At 57.1% G+C, this 20,261-nt stretch overlaps 2 protein-coding genes across 2 annotated transcripts; both read right to left on the reverse strand.

Moving 5' to 3' along the window:
- Positions 1 to 588: 588 nt before the first annotated feature.
- On the reverse strand, positions 589 to 16,281 carry ZKSCAN2 (zinc finger with KRAB and SCAN domains 2). The gene is made up of 7 exons (XM_033101984.1): positions 15,600 to 16,281; positions 14,438 to 14,621; positions 12,386 to 12,477; positions 11,928 to 12,054; positions 8,998 to 9,681; positions 6,535 to 7,029; positions 589 to 5,724 (listed from the first exon to the last, which is right to left on the reverse strand). The coding sequence occupies exons 1-7, from the start codon at positions 15,978 to 15,980 to the stop codon at positions 4,895 to 4,897; spliced, it is 2,793 nt and encodes a 930-aa protein (XP_032957875.1). The 5' UTR covers positions 15,981 to 16,281; the 3' UTR covers positions 589 to 4,894.
- On the reverse strand, positions 16,102 to 17,614 carry LOC117019369 (synapsin-1-like). Its single transcript, XM_033101003.1, has 3 exons — positions 17,560 to 17,614; positions 17,304 to 17,481; positions 16,102 to 17,194 (listed from the first exon to the last, which is right to left on the reverse strand). The coding sequence occupies exons 1-3, from the start codon at positions 17,612 to 17,614 to the stop codon at positions 16,102 to 16,104; spliced, it is 1,326 nt and encodes a 441-aa protein (XP_032956894.1).
- Positions 17,615 to 20,261: the final 2,647 nt, after the last annotated feature.

Below are 20,261 nucleotides of genomic sequence, written 5' to 3' on the forward strand. Positions count from 1 at the left end.
CGAATTCCTTCTCATCTGGCTGACCGCGACCTCCGCTGCTGCCTGTCTTCTCAGGAACAAGGTCCCAGCAGTTACTACAGCTGGAATCTGACAGCAGTAAAAGGTAGTTGCTACGAGTTTGCGTCCCGACAAAGACCCGAGTTTAAATCTTGGAACATTCAGCTATTTGCCATAGGAGCTTGAAGGAGGAGTTCCCCTTTCTCGGCCTCAGCTTCCCCATCTGTAAAATGGAACTGCTGCCTCAGAAGGCTGTGAGAGGTGAGTGTGTAATGCTGGTGCCTGGTGTGTTGGGAGCGGATACTCACCCCATGTCTGTTGTCACCGTCTAGTCCAGGCTTCTGCAGGTGTGCCATGGCTGGGGAGGGGGGTGGTGGCTGCTCCCTGGAGTTGGCACAGGTGTGTTTTCTCAGTCCGCTGCCCTCAGAGGGATGCACGGGCCTCCTGCCGGGGAAAGGCCGGGAGCACTCGTGCTGTCCGGGGGAACTTGGGGCACAGTCAGGGTTCCTGCTGCAGCAGCAGGTGGGCCCAGCTCCAGAGTCTGGGGTGTGAGTGCTGACTCCCCCCTCTGGCCATGTCCTGAGGAGTCTGGGCGGTCACCCTGCAGCTCACCCTCAGACGCCCAAGAACTCTGCGAGCTCAAGCAGCCCAAGGGGAAGGAGGCCGCCCGTCTGCTACTCGCAGGGAAACTACTTGATGCCAGCCCTGCTGCCACTCACCTCTGCCACGTGGTGCCGCTGTTGGAAGAATCCTCAGGCGTGTGCTGTGGCCCAGTCACACTTGACCAGGCCAGGGTGCCTTCTTGGAGGAGGGGTCCTTTTCTGGCAACTCCACCCCTCCCCCGCCGACCACACCTGCACGGTCCACGGGCTCCAGGCCCTGGGGTCCAAGCGACTGAGGCCGAGGCCTCCCTGGCCCCCCCACCGCCGTTCTCCGGAGTCCCACACCTCAGGGGGGGTCAAGAATTCGCCTCTCAGAACCCAGAGCTACGTCCCCTCCAAGTCCCTGGGCCCGTCCGGAGCTTGGGGTTGTGACTCGCTGTGTCCCGTTAGTGCCGGAAACAGAGCACCCGTCCCCCGTCAGAGTCTTATTGCTGTAACTGGTTTATAGGAATTGGAGATTGGTGGCCCTTGGGGATTTAGTCCCCTCCTTCCCAGACTTGAATCTCTGTAAGGGGATGGGGGAGAACTCGGAGGGGACAGCACACACGGAAGTTCTAAGTCTGTATGTTAGCTCCTCCAAAAAGCTCGTGGCCATTTACTCAAGGAAAATACGGGGACACACGGGCTCTTCGATGCCGAGTTCTTGGGGCCACTGGTGTCGGCCGCACAGGGTACAGGCTCATGCGGTCAGGCGGGAGGTGCTCTGTGGACGCTGCGTCGTGTCGGGGCGCCCTGGCTCTCTAACCCCGCTCCCCCCGTGGCTCTTCCCGGTCTGGAGGGCACAGCTGGGCATGCACAGCCAGCCAGCAGCCTGAGGGCCTGTGTGCCGACTCCATGACCACGGAGCTGGGAGCAGGTGAAGCCACCAGAACCCTTCATACCAAGACTGGAAATCCCAAGGGGATTTGGGGAGACTGTGGAGACTTGTTCCCCGTGAAAGGCTGTGGGCATGTGCCCCCAGGACCAAGGCCGACCGGGCCATCTCCTGGGAGCATGTCCTGCTCACGGGCAGGACTGCAGCCCTGAATAGCTGTGGACGCACCGAGATCCCTGCCGGCTGTGGGGTGACATCGAGCGGCGCAGCCACCAGCACCGGCTCTTGCTGCTTCTGGGAGAAGTTCGCTTTTCCCTGAATGGGAGACATCCTTCAAATGACGGCAAAACCAGCGGGGGTCAGGTACTGTAGACGTTTATTTCACACACATCTAATTGAACACTGACACACCACAGAGGACAGACGTGTGCAGACGGAGCTCACGCCTCACATGTGGGGCTTCCCCAGCCGGTCACTGGGTGCCGGGCTGCACACAGTAGGCTTCCCCAGCCGGTCACTGGGCCGCACACAGTAGGCTTCCCCAGAGGTCACTGGGCTGCACACAGTAGGCTTCCCCAGAGGTCACTGGGCCGCACACAGGCTTCCCCAGCCGGTCACTGGGCGCCAGGCCGCACACAGTAGGCTTCCCCTGCCATCACTGGGCCGCACACAGTAGGCTCCCTCACGCAGCTCTCGAGGTGCCTGGGCGCCGCCTGCTGCTGACGTGCGAGGTCTGGGCTTCTCTCTGAGCAGGCTCCGGACCACACAGTGCATCCCTGTGCCCGCCCGAAGCAGGAAACACTGTGCAGTGGGGGCCGGGCGGGGGGCCTGGTCCTACAGCCTCTCCGTCACCCAAACGTGCTCCCCGGCCTTGAAACACTCCTGGCAGCCAAGTGTAGCCCCTCTTCAGACACGGCGCTCAGGCCCAGAAGGGTGTGGGCTGTCGGACAGCACTGAGAAGTGGCAGTAACGAGACCAAACTTTTGGCTTCTGCTGTGACGCCCAGTCCAGCATGGCAGGCGGCCCTGGGTGGTCTGTGTGTGTGACATTTTCCTCCTTCAACAAGCAGGTTTCCTCCCACATGAGCACATCAGGCTGCACGTGTGACAGTCTCCAAAGGCTCTGCAGGTGTCTGTGAGGCTAACAGCAGGCCTGGCAGGGAGGGTGCAGAGTCCTCCATCTGCAGGGAGCACGGCCAGTGTCCAGGCGCCTTGGCCAAGAGGCCCAAGAATAAAGCGTCTGCTCATTTATGCCACTTAGAAAAACAGGATTTGGGACAACTTCAAAGAAATAAGACAGGATTACATAGCTGGAGGTTTCAGGTCGTTGGCTGAGGTGGGTTATGCATTTTGCCGCACTTTCCAGTAGCCAGAACAAAGAGAGAAAAACAGTAAGTCATAAAAATCACAGTGTTTGTCAGATAACCCTTTCTTTTTTCTGCTTAGGACCGGAGCTTTCCCTGGTGCTGAAATAAGCCTTTTCCTGGGGACCCTCCTAAGGGGGTTGCTGTGTGACACAACACACCTGTCCCGTGGGCTTTCATGCCCCGGATGAAGAAAGATGGGACACGCAGTCTCGGCCTAAGGCTGGGCAAGACCTCCTGCTGCTTCAGAACAGAGACGAAGGTCATGAGGCCATGATGCTAATTTAACACACTCGCAAACGGGAGTAGCAGGAAGGGACCCGAATTCCACTTGTGCTCGATCCCAGACACGAGACTGGAACAGATGGGTGTGTCCCACGGCAGATGGAGGGCTCTGCACCCTTCCTGCCACTGGGGCGTCTGAGAGGCACAGAACCGGCTGTAGGCGAGTCAGAGGACCCGCTCTGCAGGGAAGCGACGTCCTCGTGCGGTTGTGCTGGACACGCAGGGAGTTGGCACCACCGTTTCCTGTATCGTGTTTCAAGTCCCTGGAGCACAGGCTCCACGCCCCCTTTTCTCACTGGCGTCCCCTCACTGTGCTCAGGGCAGAAGCAGGAACAAGCCGCCCGGCCCGAACCACGTGTCACTCGCTCGTCACCCACCGCACGTGCGTATTCCTAAGGGGTTACATTACTGTGCACCTTACTCCAGAGTCGGGGCCCCCAACACCCATGGGCACCACGCACCTTCCTGGGCATGGCACGCCGGCATGAAGCTGCACGTACCCCCGAGGGCTGTCACTCAGACAACCCGAGAGCTCGATCTGTTCAGGTGTGAACAAGCATAGCGTTTCGGCAGGTGAACAAGACACTTCTCAACGCCTCCCTGGACCCCCACCTCCCAGCAGCCCACACCCTACGCTGGCACCGCAAGCTGGATTTCTTCCTCCACTGCCCACAGCCCTGTACTCTGCTCACACGTCTGAACAGATTCCGACGCACTCGGAGGACAAAGATGGCCTCACACTCTTCACGTAGAGAGCGCCTGGCCAGGCGAGGAGAGGAGGGCTGCAGGCAGACAGCCCGGAGGTGACGGTCTGGGCGCCGTGCTGCTACCCAAGGACCAGGCCCGAGGCGTCCAGCTGGTGTCAGGGAGGTGGGACGATCCTGGCTCCCACCTCATTCTTCCGGACCCCTCCGAGTTTCAGAAAACCATGCTCACGTGACAGAGCTACATTGGGGGCCGGGCGGCATGTGGACGCCAGTACAGCCGTGTTCGAGACAGAACCGAGAGGTTACAGGCAGAGCTAGACTGCTCTGAAAGCCTACTTCATCTTGACGAGCTGTACCGTGGGCAAGCAGCCGAGTGGGTGTGAGGGGGCGTGACGGCTCGGAGGAGTCGGACGGGACACTGGGACCCGCAGATGAGGAGCAGGACGCGTGGGAACGGCCACAGGAAGTGACTGCTTACCATCCGGAGCAGCAGCGGCCACAGCGTTCCTCCTCGGGCAGGACAGGCCGGTGCACGGAGGTGACGGGTGAGCAGGTGCTTCTCGTCCCCACACGGGATTCTGTGCTGCTGTCTGGGTGACACTGACACTGGACACGGCAACAGACTGCCGGGGAAGCGGCAACGTCTGTCTCCTTCGTGAAAATCTTCAGAACCAAAGGGACTTGATGTCGTTCTGCCCTGACTCCCGGAAGTTCTGCCCAAACGGGAAACCGATCAGCTGCGCCCGGGTCTCGTGCAGCGGACAGAGGGCCTCCCGGCACGTCGGTCTCCCGGGAGCACGGTCCTATGTGCAGGTTCCTGAGCGACACACCGGAGGAGCTCCAGCCTGAACTGAGGCAACACGCCGTCATCTCCACTCCAGTAAGGAGGCGCTGGGGTGGGGTGGGACGCACTGGGCAAGGTGGAGGTGGGGACAGGCCCAGCCGGTCATTTGTTTCGTCCTCGGGCTCACCTTGGGAGTTCCCCTTTACAGCTAAGAAAAGGCTGCGCCCAAGAGCGAAAGGAGGGTGAAGTGGCTACGGGCACATCAGGGAAGGGAAGCGACCGTCAACAAGTCTTCCTGAGCTCGTCGCTCTTCCCCTTCTGTGGGGTCTCTGGGTGGGGCCCCGGCTTCTCCCTCCCGTGAGCCTCCCGGTGTTTGCCCAGCACGGAGCTCTTGCTGAAACGCTTGCCGCACAGGGCACACGCGTGAGGCCTGTCTCCAGGGTGCGCTCTGCGGGGTTCTCGGAACCGGGCACAGGTACCGAAGGACTTCTCACAGTCCACGCATTTGTAGGGACTGTCGCCGGCGTGCGCCCTGCCGCGGTGTGCGCTCAGGTGCGAGCTGCCGGGGAAGCCTCTCCCGCCGCAGTCCCCGCACTGACAGGGCTTCTCCCCCGTGTGGGTTCTCTGGTGGGCACCGAGGTGGGAGGCGTCCTGAAAGCTTTTCCCACAGTCCGGACACTTGAGCGGTTTCTCCCCCGGGTGGGTTCTCTGGTGTCGGATCAGGCTCCTGCTTCTCCCGAAGCCCTTCCCACATACCCCGCACTTGTACGGACTCTCCTTCTGGTGGGTCGTCCGGCACAGGAGACGCGCACTCCTTCCAGAAGTCTCTCCATATTTGAGGATCCTGTAGGGTCTCTTCGCCAGGAACGGCCTCGGAGCCACGAGAGCTTTCCCCAGGTCTCTGGGCTGGGCCACCAGCTTTCCCGCCCGCGTTCCCTGGAGGGTCTCCCATGGCCTCCCTGAGACGCACTCCCTTGTGCGGTACGTGCCTGGGCCGCTGTTCTGGGGGGCGGCGGCCCTTTCTGACCTGCTGAGTAATGGCTGGCGCTGCCCCAGGTCCTCACAGGGCACCTGCATCGCGTCCTCCTTCGGACGGCTTCCAATTTCAAAATCTGAAAGAAAGACCATGAAAATGTCAGCAGTCCTGTCTGAACACAGACAGCGTGGCCTACAAGACTCGTGTGTTACGATCCCCGCGTGCTTGGCTGGCCTCAGGGCCTGTTACTGTTCCCTGACTCATTGGGCCTTATTTTCATTCAGTTCCAAGAATAGCCAGTGACACCAGAGGCAAAGCAGGCCTTTGGAAATGTCTTTAGAATTGAATTAGAATCCGAGCCATTATTCCCCGTCTGTGTTCTGATCAACAGGGGAGCAGGCTGGCTTCTCTCTCGGAAATTCCACTCTGACTCGTCCTGCTTTCAAAATTCCACACCTTTGCTCCACTCACTACCTCACACTAACGTTTACAGTAGGTTCTAGCGATGAGGTCCAAATTCCTCAATGGACTTCTGAGCTCGTGTCCTCTCTGTCACTTGGTGTTTCTGGCCGTCACACACACAGACCTGTTTGCAGTGTCCCCCAAACCAGAACGATCCCCTCCCTCCGCCCCCTATGGACGGAGCAGAAAGTGGAGAAAGCACCAGGCTTGGGAGTCAGGCCGCTCTGGTTCTGACTCCGTCCTGGTCACTTACTAACTCCGGTTTTGCGTTCACTCTTTACTGTGCAAACTCCGCCAGTCGCTTTGTCTTGAGCCCCATGCACTCCCTGCTCCCTCCACCCACGTCACGTTGAAGTGGATCCGATGCCGTCCCTTCACTGCTCTGTCCTGTTCCCCACACAGCACTGACGCCCAAACACTGCTTAGGGAGTGGACACTCCTGCAGGGCACGTTCTCGCTTTGCACCACAACCCCTGGTCCTTACCACGCGGGCCCTGCAGGGGACGCGGAGAGCCCTGGCATTCTGACTCGTGCACGGTTTCCTCCTCGCTCATTCTCTCACTGCCACCATCGTCGTCTCCCATTGCCTCCTGGGAGGTGTCCTCGGGTTCCCAGCCTGGAGCCTCCTGGGGTTCCATCTCAACGGCCTGTCTTTCTGGCCTTGAGGGGGACGGGGCTTGTTCTGCGGCGCTGCTGCAGTGCACAGAAGCCCGAGCGTTGATCAGCGCGTCCATGTCCTCAAAGAAGGCGCAGGGCTCGAGCACGTGGCCGCTCCTCACTCTGCGGTAGCTCTTCTGGAGGCTTTTGAACTTGGTCCGGCACTGCTCCGGGGTCCGTAGGAAGCCGCACGCACGCAGCTGCTCTGCCACGGCCCCGTACAGCTGGCTCTTCCGGTGACAGGCCTGCAGTGCTTCGTAAAACCGAGTCTCACGGAGGATGTCAAGGAAAGTCTTGGTTTCCTCGTAGCCCCAGTGCACGCCTGCCGTCCAAGGATAAAGGTGAGAGACATAAGAGAAGGCGTCTGTGGCTTCTACGCTACAGAACATTGGAGTAAGAGAAAGCAGTGGCAACAGGAAGTCTGATCTGCCTGGTGCGAGCTGTGCCCTAAACGGGAAGGTCTATGTAAAAGAATCTACACTATTTAATTGAAGGACATAAAAGAACTAGAAAAATGGAGACAAACTAGGTTTCTGGGTACGAAGACTCAAGTTGTACAGATAACAATTCTCAAGTGAGTCTATAAAGTCAAAATCCCAGTAGGATTTTTAATTGAAATCAATGAACTGGTCTCAGTTTGCTCGGCAGAGTGAGAATGCTGTCAGTCCCCACGTCTGCCACTGCTGAGGTGATTAAGGAAGCATTTAGCTGTCTTTTCAAAATGGCTAAGAATAGTGGACGAGGACACTCAGTAGGGTCTTTCCCCCGAAGTTCCCATCTCTCTTTTAACCAGTCTTCCTTGAGAACAGAACTATATTCAGAGTTTGGGGTAAGGGCAGGTTTAATGATTGAGAAGGTGCCATCCGGGAAGATGGGAGCCCTGGTGACGCCTCAAATGCATCGTAAGAAAGTACAGAGTTGAGGCCACTTTTATTTCAAGGGAGGGGGACATGGGAGGGCTCGAGGAGACTGAGGACCAGAGACGTCTGGGCGCCAGCAGGGGTCCGCAGACTGTTCTGCTGGTTGATGTGCGTCTGCAAATCTTGGATAAACAGTCATTATTTCTCATGTCACTGCATCCTGTACTTTGAGATGGAAGGACCTGTAGGACAAGCAGGCACTGCTTTTACAGCAGAATGAAAGTTTCTAGGACATGTCTGGATGCAGTTTGTTAGGCTCTGCTTTCTGTGTGCTCAGCAAGTGGAAAAAGTCGTTCTATCCTCACAGTCACTGGCTGCTCCCTTCCAGCCCAGCGCTGGCCCCTCGGGACCACTCCCAGAGCCCTGCCTCACGCCCATGGATTTCTAGGCTGGTGACCTCCTGTACGTGCGTGACACACCTTTCCATCTTTCCCTGAGAGCTTTCGTTTGAACAGGTATAGTCACGAGAACACTCCCAGCTCTCCTGCCTGGTTGATTCTTCCCTCTGAGAGCTTACCTTTCCGTAAGATGGAGCAGAGAAACGTTACTAGTAACGGAGATACCAGGCAGTGCTGCCCTGCGTTTTAACACTTGCAGAAAACCTTCGCGTGCGTCATGTCGTTTCAGACTGACAGCCCTGGTATTTATTCTCTGTCGGATTTTACAGATGAGGAAACAGGGGCTCAGGGTATTTCCAGGATGTGTCTGCTGTCACACAGTCATTAACTGGCCGTTTAATTCTGCATGTCTCAGTCCCCAAATTTCAACGCCAGCTTTCTTGTGTGTGGTATGAGGTACATTCTGTCCTTTCAATTTCAGTTTCTCTCTATTCTCTCATTTAAGATGTATCTCTCATAAGCAACGTATAGTTGTTTTTTTAAATGTCTGAAAATCTTGGTCTTTTAAATCTGTAATTAATTATACATTTGGATTCACACCGACCACCTTACTATTTTTTTTTCCATTTGACTGCTCTACTTCTCCTGTTTTCTTTTAGAATTTCATTTTTTCGTTCATTTGTTGTGTTAGTTACACATTCTTTACCGGTTACCTTAGATAGTATAATAGTGTGTCTGACTTATCACCACGTAGCACAACGGACGGCTTTATACCAGCTCTCAGGTAACGGGGCCCCTCAACCCTCTCACCCCATTCATCTTCCTCCCACAGGCCCCCCCATACTCCAAACCACGCTGTGCTCTAACCCGAGACAGCGCCTGCTACGGCCACTCAGTCCCGTGGCCAGTCCCAGTAACAGAGGAAGGCGTGGGTGACGGCACTCCCAGGTCTGGTCCCTGCTGGACGACTCCTCCTCCCACAAGACAGACCACACTGTCCATTTCCAAACCAGAGACAAGCATCGTTCTTACCACTCAGGTTCTGGAACAAGACCGGAGCACCGCGGAGCTTAGACTTCCGGATGAACTCGAGGCCGCTTTCCTCCCCGTCCGACTCTCCTGCGGCTCTTCCCTCCGCCAGCAGGCCCAGGCGGCCCTGAGCAGCGAGCCCCGCGCCCTGCGGCCTGGGGACAGACACAGCCTCCCTCGGCTTGCCCGGGGACGACGCGCGGGCTGCGGGGTTCAGCAGCGCGTCCATGTCCTCAAAGAAGGCGCAGGGCTCGAGCACGTGGCCGCTCCTCACTCTGCGGTAGCTCTTCTGGAGGCTCTTGAACTTGGTCCGGCACTGCTCCGGGGTCCGCAGGAAGCCGCATGCCCGCAGCCACTCGGCCACGGCGCCGTACACCTGGCTGTTCCGGGGGCATGCCTGGAGCGTCTCGTAGAAGCGCGACTCGCGGAGGATGGCAAGGAACGTCTTGGTCTCCTCGTAGCTCCAGTGCACGCCGGCCACCTTCTCGTCCTCTAAGCCCCACTGCTGCTGCTCTCTCCACATCGTGCCCGCGGCCCGGGCAGGCAGCTGCCTGGCACCAGCCGACTTCTCCCGGACCGAGCTGCTCCCCGGAACGCTCCTGCCACCAGAGGGCTGCAGGCCTGTGGCCCAGGGCTCCTTTCTTGGCTCCGACGGGGCTCTCTTGTTAGAGGGAGAGTCTGCGCTTCCTACAGTAAGAGAAACACAGTCCGTGCGAGACCAGGGTCCTGAGTGCGTGCCCGTTCCCTGCTGCAGTACGCTCTCCGGGACCACGCTCCACACCTGTCCTGTGAGGTCTCGGGCGGTCACCGGCTCGGAGGGACGCCTCAGCCTCGACCGTGCGTACTAGTTATTCTTACACGAGCACTCTGGCACAGCCATCCCCTGACTGACACTCATTTTACTTCTCATGTATGTACCACCTCTGTCTGCAGTGGTTCTTAGAGGAAACCTCTAAGGGTGAGCAGCGCGTATTTTACTTCCTTTGTGGAACACGGTGTTAGGTTCAGAGTATGCCCCTGACCAGGACTGCTGCTTATAAAAGAAATTCTGCTTCTCTCGGCTCCACACACTTCCCGCCTCCCCGACAACACGGGCACACGCGTGTGCACTCACACTCACTCACACTGTCAGAGACGGGAGTCAGGAATTTTGGACGCAGCTGTGAGAGCGGTGTAAGAACAGGGCAGCAAACCGAGTCTGTCCCAGTGCTGGGGAGAGGGACGCCTTGGCTGTGGCCCCTCACGTCCCCTCTCACTGCACTCGGACCCGGGAGGTGTCTTCTGAGCCTCCGTATCCGAGGGGATAACACAGCTACTCCGAGAGGCGTAGGGCACATTGAATGAAGGAATCTGCAGTGTCCCAGGCCCACACAGTAAGATTTAGCTCTTTTCTCTAGCCACACAGGCTCACAGAATTCTCCCGGAGAAGCAGCATCAAATCGAACCCCTGCTGAAAAACCCCGGGGCCAGAGGCTCGCTCCCTCCCTAATCTTACGTGACAGAATGAAGTATAGGGACAGCCACGTACAGTCGCTGTAGGGACCAGGCAGGCGACGCGAACGCGTGCGGTGGCAGGTGTGCGGGTGGTGGCGGTGGGGCACAAGCTCCCTCAGCTCTGTGAGGAGGGAGGTGGCCCATGTGCCTGGCACTGGAGTTTTCAAGAGATACTGGGAATCCAGACTTACAAACCAGTTTCCAATTAAACCTCTGCAAGGCCACACTGTGTGCCCAGGCTAGAGTCAGCCCAGGAGCCATTCGTGCACAGTCTGATACACGACCGGCAGGCGTGTCTGGGCCTGGGTCCTTAACACTGTAATTCTCCACGGAGGCGCTGGCTAAATCTGAATTCTCAAAGCGTGGTCCCTATCCCACTCGCGGCAGCGTCTGGATGCTGTGCGGCCACGGTGACGCCCATGGACGTATGTTGGCACGCCTCTGCTCAGGAGGGCACTTGGTTACTGGTGTGTCATCAGTATCATCTGAAGGCAGACGTTGTTCTACGGTTGGTTGAGTTGCTTTCGAGTTATAAGCAGTTGTGGTTTGTCTTTATTCACTGAGTTTGGTGTGGCCCACTTGACACTCTCTGTACTTTCGCGTCTGTGTAGCCTTGTCCAGTGGGACTGTCTGCGTCCATGAACGTGCCCTGTGTGTACTGCCCAGCACGACTACTGAACACCTTAGATGTGGTCACTGCTGCCGAGGGGCTGAATTCTGAACTTTATTTAATTTCATCAACTTAAATAGCCACGTACGGCTACTGGCTACCCTCTCAGACAGCACAGGGTATCCCCAATGGGTATCAGTGCACGTTGTAGGCACATAATTTTATTTCTAAGTAGTCTGACTTGTACCTTATATAGGAGTGAACCATACTTAGCCCTCCTGCTAAAGCAGGTGACAGAATCCGTCAAAAGGTGGCTTGTAAAGTGGCGCTCCAGGGGGGATATACGCCTGTACATTTGTGCTATTTAAATAATTCACAACATGCTACTCAGGTTACTGTATTGAAATCTTTTTCTTCCATTTACAAGATTCCCATCCACCCGTAAATATTTGCTGGGCACCCACCCCTGTGTCAGGTTCTGCGCAAACTGTTGGTTCTGCGCAAATATAGTTAAACGAAAACAAACCCTAAGGAGACCTTGTGACTGGAGCTTTGCCTAGTGGGTAAATTTACACTTACGCTAAAGGACACCCATATGTGACACCTGACGTTTTAATCACTGAATCGTCACAAGGTATATAAATTTTCAGCTGGAAGAAAAGGATGAATGAGGCAAGAGAACATGGATAAGTGACCACTGGCCGGTCCCAGAAACGATGAGACAACCCACGAGGTCCTGTAGGTGTTAACATTGGGACTGTCTGATCTTCACTAGAAATGCAGAGTTAGAAATGCCCGTGTTCACGGTGAGAAGGGAATGACGCCTTACCCAGGGAGACCACGTTCCCGGCACCGTCTTTCCCTGCGTCCTGGTAGAGGCCTCGGTGGGCAGCAACCTGACGCACACGCCTTTGGCAGGAAGAAGCTCTCGCCACGGGGACGTCCTTCACTGGCCCCTGGAACGACACTGACAGCAGTGATTACCAAGGTAACCACACGGGTCTTCGAAGGGGGAACGACACTGGAGGAAGCGGAAGGGCCTACGGAAGAATTGAAATCGAGGAACCGAGTGTGCATCACGTGCCAAACGAAGCAGAAGATAAAAAATCCTGGAGAGATGATCCAGCAAGGGGTCCCACGACTCAGAAGAAGGTCCAGTCTTGGCTGGAAAAGGGACCAGGGGGAAAGTCTCTTGGAGGGAGCATAGAAATTTGAAGAGAGTGAAGGCCCCGGAAACCACCGAGCCTGAATACCCCAGGAAGGAAGCCAGAGAACAGGAGAACCTACCTGAGACCCAACAGGAAGCCGGGCAGCTGTCACTTCCTGGTATGTGGTGTCCCGTTCTCCAGTGGGGGCCGGCACCCAGGGAGAGGAGTGCGCTGTAAGAGACGGCACAATTAGCTCTCTGGGCTCTGGCCCTCTAATTCCCGCTGCCTCTGCTCTTAGGGAATGAGCGTGTATCAAAGGGCAACAGATGCAAACCGGCCATTTCTCAGCGAGCTCAGGACATCTGAAGCCCAGGGACCTACGGCAGGTCACAGATGCCGATACCCTCAGGGAGCAGGCAGGGAGAGTACGTGCTCAGAGGGGTGTCCGGGAACTGGGGAGACATGTCCTACTGAAAGGGTGCAGCAGAGCTCAGCGGTTGCTTCACTAGGCCCCTGTGCCCCTGGTACAGCCGGAGCGTCTCATTTTTTCAAGAGAAGCCAGAAATCTGGACTTTTTGTGAAATCGCCAAAGTCTTAAACCTTGAGAACTAAAAATCCAACAAACAAAATCTGCCCCCCCCCCACCATCCCCTTGGCAGTGAAACAAAACAAGGGGACGTGGCTGTGAGTGAGCAGCTCGCAGTCGTAATGGGAGTTAATCCCCTTCCGTATGCAGAAGTCACGTGGTCCTGACACTGTCTGTGCCCTGATTTCTACTCCAGAGCTCCCTGTCTGGGGAAGCTTCCAGAAGAAACACTGCTGGACCCAGAATTCAGAGCTTGCCCCAGTACTTCCTGCACACGCAAACCGAGTCAGCCCTTCGGCACGCGTGCCTGAGATCCCAGCTCTCGTCCTAGAACGGACTCACTTTCCTGACACACTTGTCCCTCACGGGCTCTGTCCTCCACACGCCCAGGAAGTACCTCGACCCAACAAGCCTTTCCACGTTAGGAATTCCTCCTCGCCCTGGGAAGGCAAAATCCAGGAACACCAGGAATTCGCTGGACAAGGCTGCTCAGCTAGTGACTGAGTCCACCTGACAAGGGTACTCGGAGGCTGGTGCGCACACACTAGAAAATTCAGGAACCACTGGTATTCTCAGCGCGTTCCATCCGGATATGAATTTGGGGAGGGACAGGAGGTTGGGTACATAGTGCCTCTTTCCTCTTGGGCAGCGGTTGTACAGTCAGACGGTCGTGTCATCACGGGAGGGAGGAAACAGACATCGATCGAGCAGACGATGCTTTGGCCCTTGTACGCGGCCTCATTTCACCTACACCAACAACCCTCATTTTCCTCTTACAGGTGACAGGATGGCAAGTTTGAGAAGTGACCTGACGAAGGCCACAGACAACAGATGGCACAGGTACGTTCCGAACCCGGGTCGCCCCGTCGCTCACTGCGGTGTGTGCATTACCTGCCCGAGCTCAGAGAGGGGCAGGGGCAGGACGTAAGCCGAGGCGTCCCCTCAGCGACCTTCCCGTCCCTCCCAGTAAGTGGGCAGCGCACGGCAGGGCACGGAGGCCTCTGGACTGGGGAGGGCGGGCTGCTCCTGATTGCCTTTCACTTGGCTGGTCCATGACTCCGGCAGCTGTGGACGGCAGTGGTCGCTTCTCTACGAGTCCCTCTTGTTTGTGCCCCTCACATGTCACTTCCCTGATGCCGTGTGAGTCAGCTTTTGATTATAAATGTCTTGTTTCCCTCTCCAGGCAGTTTTTCGAGTTGTTTATAGTCAGCCAAGAACAGATCCACATCTACACGTGGCAGGACTAAAAACACAAGCTGATTATAGAACGGAGGTTCTTTTTTAAAATTTTTATTTTTCAATTACAATTGACAGTATTACTTTATGTTAGTTTCAGGTGAACAGCATTAGAATGCAGATTCTTCTCTAACACTAGGAGACCTCAAGGCCAGCCTGGGCAGTCTAACTTTTCTCACGTTCCATCTTTAATATTCCTTTTATTTATGCTGCACATAGTCCCAACTCTTGAAACTAATAGAACCTTTCCCCCCAAATATTCAGTTTATTCTTCACTATGCCTTGAGGGCACCTTACTCTGAGCAAGTCACGCTTAGGGCCCCAGAATACCCTCCACGGCCTCTGCACTGGCCATGCCTCGGTCCTTACCATCCTTGGGTGAGCGCGTCCTTGGGTGCGCTCTCTTGTGGTTCAGCGGCTCCCGGTGTCCTGAGTGGAGGCTGCCAGCGCCTTCCCGAGACAGCACCTTGGGCTGGCTCTGAGGGTGAGAGTCTGCCGAGTCCCATGCCGCTCCAAGTGGGGCTCGCTTCTCTGAGTGCCCAGGACTGCCACCCTGGGAAACAGAGCCAAAGCTGTCATGAGAAAGGGGGGAAAGAGGACCAGATGAGGGCCCAACCCCCCCAAGAAGGCTATCAAAGGAGGACAGAGATGGGAGAAACAATGAAGATTTCAGTGCCTTCCCAATGGCGTTGCCAATGGCATTGGGTAGCAGTACTGTCTGTAGGTCTGCACATGAGGGGACAGGGAGTGCTCTTTGTGAATTCCCTGGGGGGCGAGGGGTGTGGGCTGGCAGCGGTGAAACACAGAGCCTTCTTGCCCTCAGAATAGGTGTTACTGGAGTCCTCGCATCTGTGTGGTTCACGGAGAAGTGACAGTTATCAGAACACAAATACATTCGCTCGTGAACTGAAACCATAAAATTAATCTCTGCGTCTCTTGTCTGTCCTTCACCAACACAGCGGGCGGCAACGTGCTGACAGTCATATCTTCACACAAATGCAAATCTGGTGCAAGGCAAAACTGCAAGTCTTGCAAATCCTGCAGGTTAATGGAAGGGCTGTTGAAAAACAATTAGAAGAACATGCAAAGCCACTGACCAACGAAGACCTGGCCGTTAAACTGGGGACAGTGACAAGATGATGGCGTAGACGACAAGAATTGGACCGGGATTAGAGAGGGCCCTGGGGGAGCCGCGGAAGTCCTCCCCCCGCCCCACAGCCCTCTTTACAATCAGGCTGCAAAAGTCAAACCCTGTGAAACATAATGCATTGTTGTCTCATCATTTTTGGGGGGAACATTATACCAAACATTTCAAACAAACACTTAGACGCACAGTGCTTAGTTTCCTTTGCAAGGTATTATTTCAACCAAAGCTCCCCCCCCCCCCCCGTTTAATATGAAGTTCTGATCCCCCTTTGAGTGGATTCACGTTAAATGTCCCTCACTAGAACCGCCGTCCCTGTAAGAGCACTTCCGCCCCTGCCCATTGCCGCACCCTCCAAACACAGAAGTGGGGCACGTGCTCTCTCACCTGCTGCCTCCGTCGTCCAGTCTCTTTCTCCAAATGTATTACGAGGGCCACGGCCTCTTCCCCACTTTGCGGACGCCGCGTCTGTGCCCACGCCTGCATTTTCTCGGGTAAGATGGTGAGAAACTGCTCGATGACCAGCAGCTCCAGGATCTGCTCCTTGGACCGCGTTTCTGGCCGCAGCCACCGGCAGCACAGTTCCCAGAGTTTAGTGAAAGCTTCGTGGGGTCCGCTCACGTCCTCGTAACACAACTGCCGGAAGCACCTGCGGAAGGTCTCAGCCTCCGAGCTCCCGGGATCCTGCAGAACCGGCTCCGAAGCCCACGCGGGGTCCTGCTCCACCTTCATTGTCAGGCGCCCCTCGAGCTCCAGGGGCGCGTCCATCCCACGGTCCGTGCGCCACCCCAGAGCTCAGCCTCACGTCTACTCAGCGCGACGCACACCCGCTACGCCTCCGAGGGCAACCTGCTCGGCGCAAGCGGGACGACGGGCCCTCGGGCTGCCGTCAGATCTGCCCTCGGCCCCTGAAACGGCGACTGCGCCCCGCGGGGTCCCCAAACCGCCTCCTCCCCGAACAGGGTGTCCCCCCGCGCCGTGGCCACCCAGGGCGCATCTCCGCTCGTGCCAGGTCGGACACGGCGAGGCTGCGGGCCGGACGGGCGGGGGCGGGTGTGTCAGGGCCCGGCCCGGCGCGGGGAGGCGGCGCCCAGCGGAGCGGCGGGACGTGCAGGCCGCGCCAGCGCGGGTTCGAGGCCCCGGCGGGGCGGGGTCCCCGGCCAGGCCAGGCTCCTGCGGCCCGAGGCGGCCGTGCGTCCTCAAGAGGCTCCGCAGGCCGAGAAAGGCCGCCGAGCGGGCCCGTCCCTGAGCGGACAGCGGCCGCGGGGACCGAGCCAGGCCTCGCAGGGGGCGGCCGCCGGCTCCCCGCGCGCGGCCCCGTCTGCTCGGCCCCGGGACTGCGCGGGGGGCGCTGGGAGCCGCAGCCACGCATGCGCCGCGGGGCCCGGCTCGCGCTTTCGGGCCCGAGCGGCTGGGCCGGGAGCGGGCTGCGCGGGGGAGTCTCGCGAGAGCGCGCGGCGCGGGGACGCCGCTGAGGGGCTGGCGGGCGAGGGCGCGCGGGGCGCTGCCCGCACGGAGGGCACCGCGGGGCCCGCCGCCTAGTCCGCCCGGGCGCCCGCGGCTCCCCGAGGTGGCGCGAAGCCCCGTCGCAGCGGAAGGACGGCCGCGCGCGGCCGCGACGGCTTTCCCGGCGGAGGGACCGGCGGCCGGTGCGTTGCGCCCCCTGGCGCGGGCCGGCGGCGCTGCTGCGGGCGGCGGTTCCCGGAGGAGCCCGCGCGCCGCTCTCCTCGCGGGACGGCCCGCGTCGTGCCGGCTCCTGTGAGTGGCTCCCTGCGTCCCGAGCAGCAGGGGGCGGGCGCCTCCGGGCCGTGGGGGTTCGTGCCGCCCGGGCTCTGAGGAAGCCGGTGGCTGGTCGAGGGGGGAGCGCAGTTGCGACCCGGCCCCACTCGCGTCCCGTCCCGCCCCGCGTGTCCCGCTGACGTGAAAGCCCGGCCCCGCCCGCCCGCCGCTCCCTCCGTGGCCAGTGTTTTGGGCGCTCGGCCCTGGTCGGCGGGAAGGACGGAAGTTCCGTCGTGGGGGTAGAGCGCCCACGGGAGACAGTGTCGTGACGTCTATATGTGGAAATAGTTCAAACTTCAGCGTCTCAGTTACAGTTGACCCTCGACGTTGCATTGGTTTCGGTGGTTTCGGTGAGAGTCTGAGTTCCCGGCGGGCGGCGGAGCCTCGTGTGGACCCGCCGTTAGGTGTGGGCGGCCGGCGAGGCGCGCGTGCAGCCGGGGCTCAGGCCCCTGTTGTCCCCCTTCGTGCTGGCGTGTAGTGAGCGCCTGTCCTGTGGCCCACGCGGCGCTGGGCGGTCACGCGGGAACTCGGACACCTTTCCTGCCCCTGCCGAGCTTTCAGGCCTCACGGCGGGACACGCACGCATCCCTCCGCGTCCCCAAACTCGGGTGCGTGGTCACCATGGAGCGTGGCGCCGAGGACCTGTGTCTCGCGAGGGGTTTGACCTGCCGGGAAGTCAAAGCGGGATGAGGGCTGACCGCCGAGTCGGGGCCCCGCAGAAGTGCTGGAAGGCCCTGCGCGAACAGAGGCCCGGGAGCAGTTTCCAGGGTCTCGGCCTCACCTGGGAAGGTGCTGGCTCCCGGAGTAGATGGCGGTCAGCTGTGACCACTGAGCCATTAGCCGCTGATATAACTGCCGCGGCTGCGTTGGTTGGTTGGCAGAGAAGTGGACGGCGGGTTGCGGATCGTGTGGCTCCTGCTTCCTGCGTCTCCAACCCAGCCACCAGCGAGAATATAGTGGTATGAACCCCCTATCTGTGGCTCCGGGGTGCTCCTGTTTGGCCTCACCATGTCCTGTGTTCTTACGTGGGGAGCGGGACCAGAGACCCTGTGTGACAGGGACATAGTCACCTTCACGTGAGAGTCACCTTCACGTGAGGACACGGAGGTGATGGAACTGCCCAAGCTTACTTCCAGGGAAGCGGTGACCCAGGATAGAGCGTCAGACAAGAGCGGGCTTTTCTAAGGTCCACGGGCCATTTGGTGGTTTTTAGGAGGGGCAGCTGTCACAAGCAGTTCAGGGACATAGCGAGCAGCAGTCACAAACGTTAACGTTTGCAGGGCGCAGGCAGATAAATGAGTGACGTAAGCTGAGTAAAAGCTTATTGAAGGAATGGTGGGGACTGCGGCAAACAGGAGGCCCCATTTTCTGTCTGAAAGAAACAGCCAGGTGAAATTACCACACTTAAGTAACCGGCAAAGACATTACCCATCCCCCCACGAGAACGTTAGCTCAGTGTAGCAGGGCATTTTGTTTGTTTTTTGCCATGTGGGCTGGGTGCCTAGAGCAGTGCCTCACGCATAGTAGGCCTTCACCCTCACCTGCTGCCTGTAGAGCAGTTCTTCCCCTGTGTGTGCAGTTTCACAGGTTTTGAGGCACTTTTACGTTCATTTTAAAATTTTATCCACTATCTTCTCTGTTGGCTCCTTGTTTACGTCTGACATGGCTGCTCCAGGAAAAGCCCCTAAGAGCACCCCCACCCCGCGGAAAGATTTATGAGTCTTTTGTGCCTCTCCACCCAAATGTGCTTGGCGTCACACCGTGGTTCCCTCTACGTGTCCAGCCCATTTTATATTTAGAAGTGCCTAGGTAAGAACTTCAGTTACTGACCTTGGATCCACCACCACAGCCAGGCACCTTCTTACACTCAGCCCCAACCGCTCAACTCCAGGCGGCCCCAGCTGCTGTTTGTCAGGGAGATACACGAACGGTTTCGTTTCTTAGGAACACTCTCCTAAGACACCCACACTTGTGTATCTGTGTACATTTTAATGGAAAATTTCAAACATAAAAAAGCAGAATTAGCTTCTCATGTTCTCATCTTCCCACTGTAACAATTAACAGCTCACTGCCAATCTTGTCTTTCCTATATGTCTACCCACCCCCCGATCCTGTATTATTTTGAAGCAGATCTCAGACATACTACTTTATTTGTAACTATCAGATTGTGTTGCTAAAAGACAGACTCGTATTTTAAACCCAACTTCCATATAATCAAACCCTCCCTCAGCATCAACAATTCCTTAGTGGCATCTTTTTAAAACAGCTTATTCATTTGAAAGATGGTTTGCAAAGGCAGACTGGATTGTAGATACTGGCTAGGTGAAGAGAACAGGTTTCCTCCACACCTTCCAGTTAGGTGTTTGCATTTGCTTCAGCCTGAAAATGCTGGCACCTTGGGAACAGAGGAGCAGATTGTCGAAAGAGTAGTGAATCAATATAGGTCCATAAATGAAGGCGGCACCTTGGAGGAGTGGTTATTTTCCTAAGACCCCATCCTCTGATTTGACCCAAACCCGCGCTCCGTCCCCCGACCCCAGAGGAGCGCTGAAACCAGCCTTTCCTCCGCAGTGCCTCTGATCGTGGCCCGGCGGCGCCCGCTGTCCATGGTGCTGACCCTCCAGCCCCTTGGCCGGCAACCGGAGGCGCTAGAACTTGCGTTGGCCAATGGGATGGAAGGTTGGGTTATCACCAAGGTGAACTTTAAAGCCTTTCTAGAAGTGCTGTCTGTGCCTATGCTAAGTTAAAAAAAAGTCCAAGCTGGGGAGTTTCCTAGTAATGCCAGTTACCTCATTTCTTTTATATCCTAAAAACCCAATCAATCCTAAAAATCCAATTCAGTTTTAAAAATTGAAAATTGAAAGTGAAAAGGTTGGGTATGTGTGTATTGGTGTGTCTATTTTGGACATAGTATATTTTCAAATATGACTCCTTAAACAAGCAATAACTAATTGACATAAATTTCCATTTCACAAATTAGAAGTCACTGCTCCCACTGGCGCACTAACGGGGGTCAGATAGCTGACAGAATAACAACAGTTAAAATGCTCCAGTTCCTCTCACTCCGTGGAGCAATAGAATAATGAAAAACTCTCGGCTAATTCTTGATATGCAGGTATAGCAGTCAGCAGGGTTTGGCTGCCTATGTCTCTGAGGCACCAGTGGATTGATAGATACATAAAACAACCCTTCTACTCAAAGTATTAGCAGTAAAGTGGGGAAAATTCGTTGCATAATTGTTATATATTAGAAGGTGGTAGGTGTGCGCAT

Source organism: Rhinolophus ferrumequinum, assembly GCF_004115265.2.
Source record: "Rhinolophus ferrumequinum isolate MPI-CBG mRhiFer1 chromosome 15 unlocalized genomic scaffold, mRhiFer1_v1.p scaffold_54_arrow_ctg1_1, whole genome shotgun sequence".
NCBI classification, from domain to species: domain Eukaryota; kingdom Metazoa; phylum Chordata; class Mammalia; order Chiroptera; family Rhinolophidae; genus Rhinolophus; species Rhinolophus ferrumequinum.

Coding starts and splice junctions, on each gene's coding strand:
- ZKSCAN2 (XM_033101984.1), bottom strand. CDS start 15,980: ATGGACGCGCCCCTGGAGCTCGAGGGGCGCCTGACAATGAAGGTGGAG. Junction 14,622..15,599: donor CTGGACGACGGAGGCAGCAG/GTGAGAGAGCAC, acceptor TCTGTTTCCCAG/GGTGGCAGTCCTGGGCACTC. Junction 12,055..12,385: donor GGCTTCCTGTTGGGTCTCAG/GTAGGTTCTCCT, acceptor GTGTCGTTCCAG/GGGCCAGTGAAGGACGTCCC.
- LOC117019369 (XM_033101003.1), bottom strand. CDS start 17,614: ATGGTGACCACGCACCCGAGTTTGGGGACGCGGAGGGATGCGTGCGTG. Junction 17,482..17,559: donor GGATGCGTGCGTGTCCCGCC/GTGAGGCCTGAA, acceptor CGTGGGCCACAG/GACAGGCGCTCACTACACGC. Junction 17,195..17,303: donor TGCAACGTCGAGGGTCAACT/GTAACTGAGACG, acceptor CCCGCCGACCAG/GGCCGAGCGCCCAAAACACT.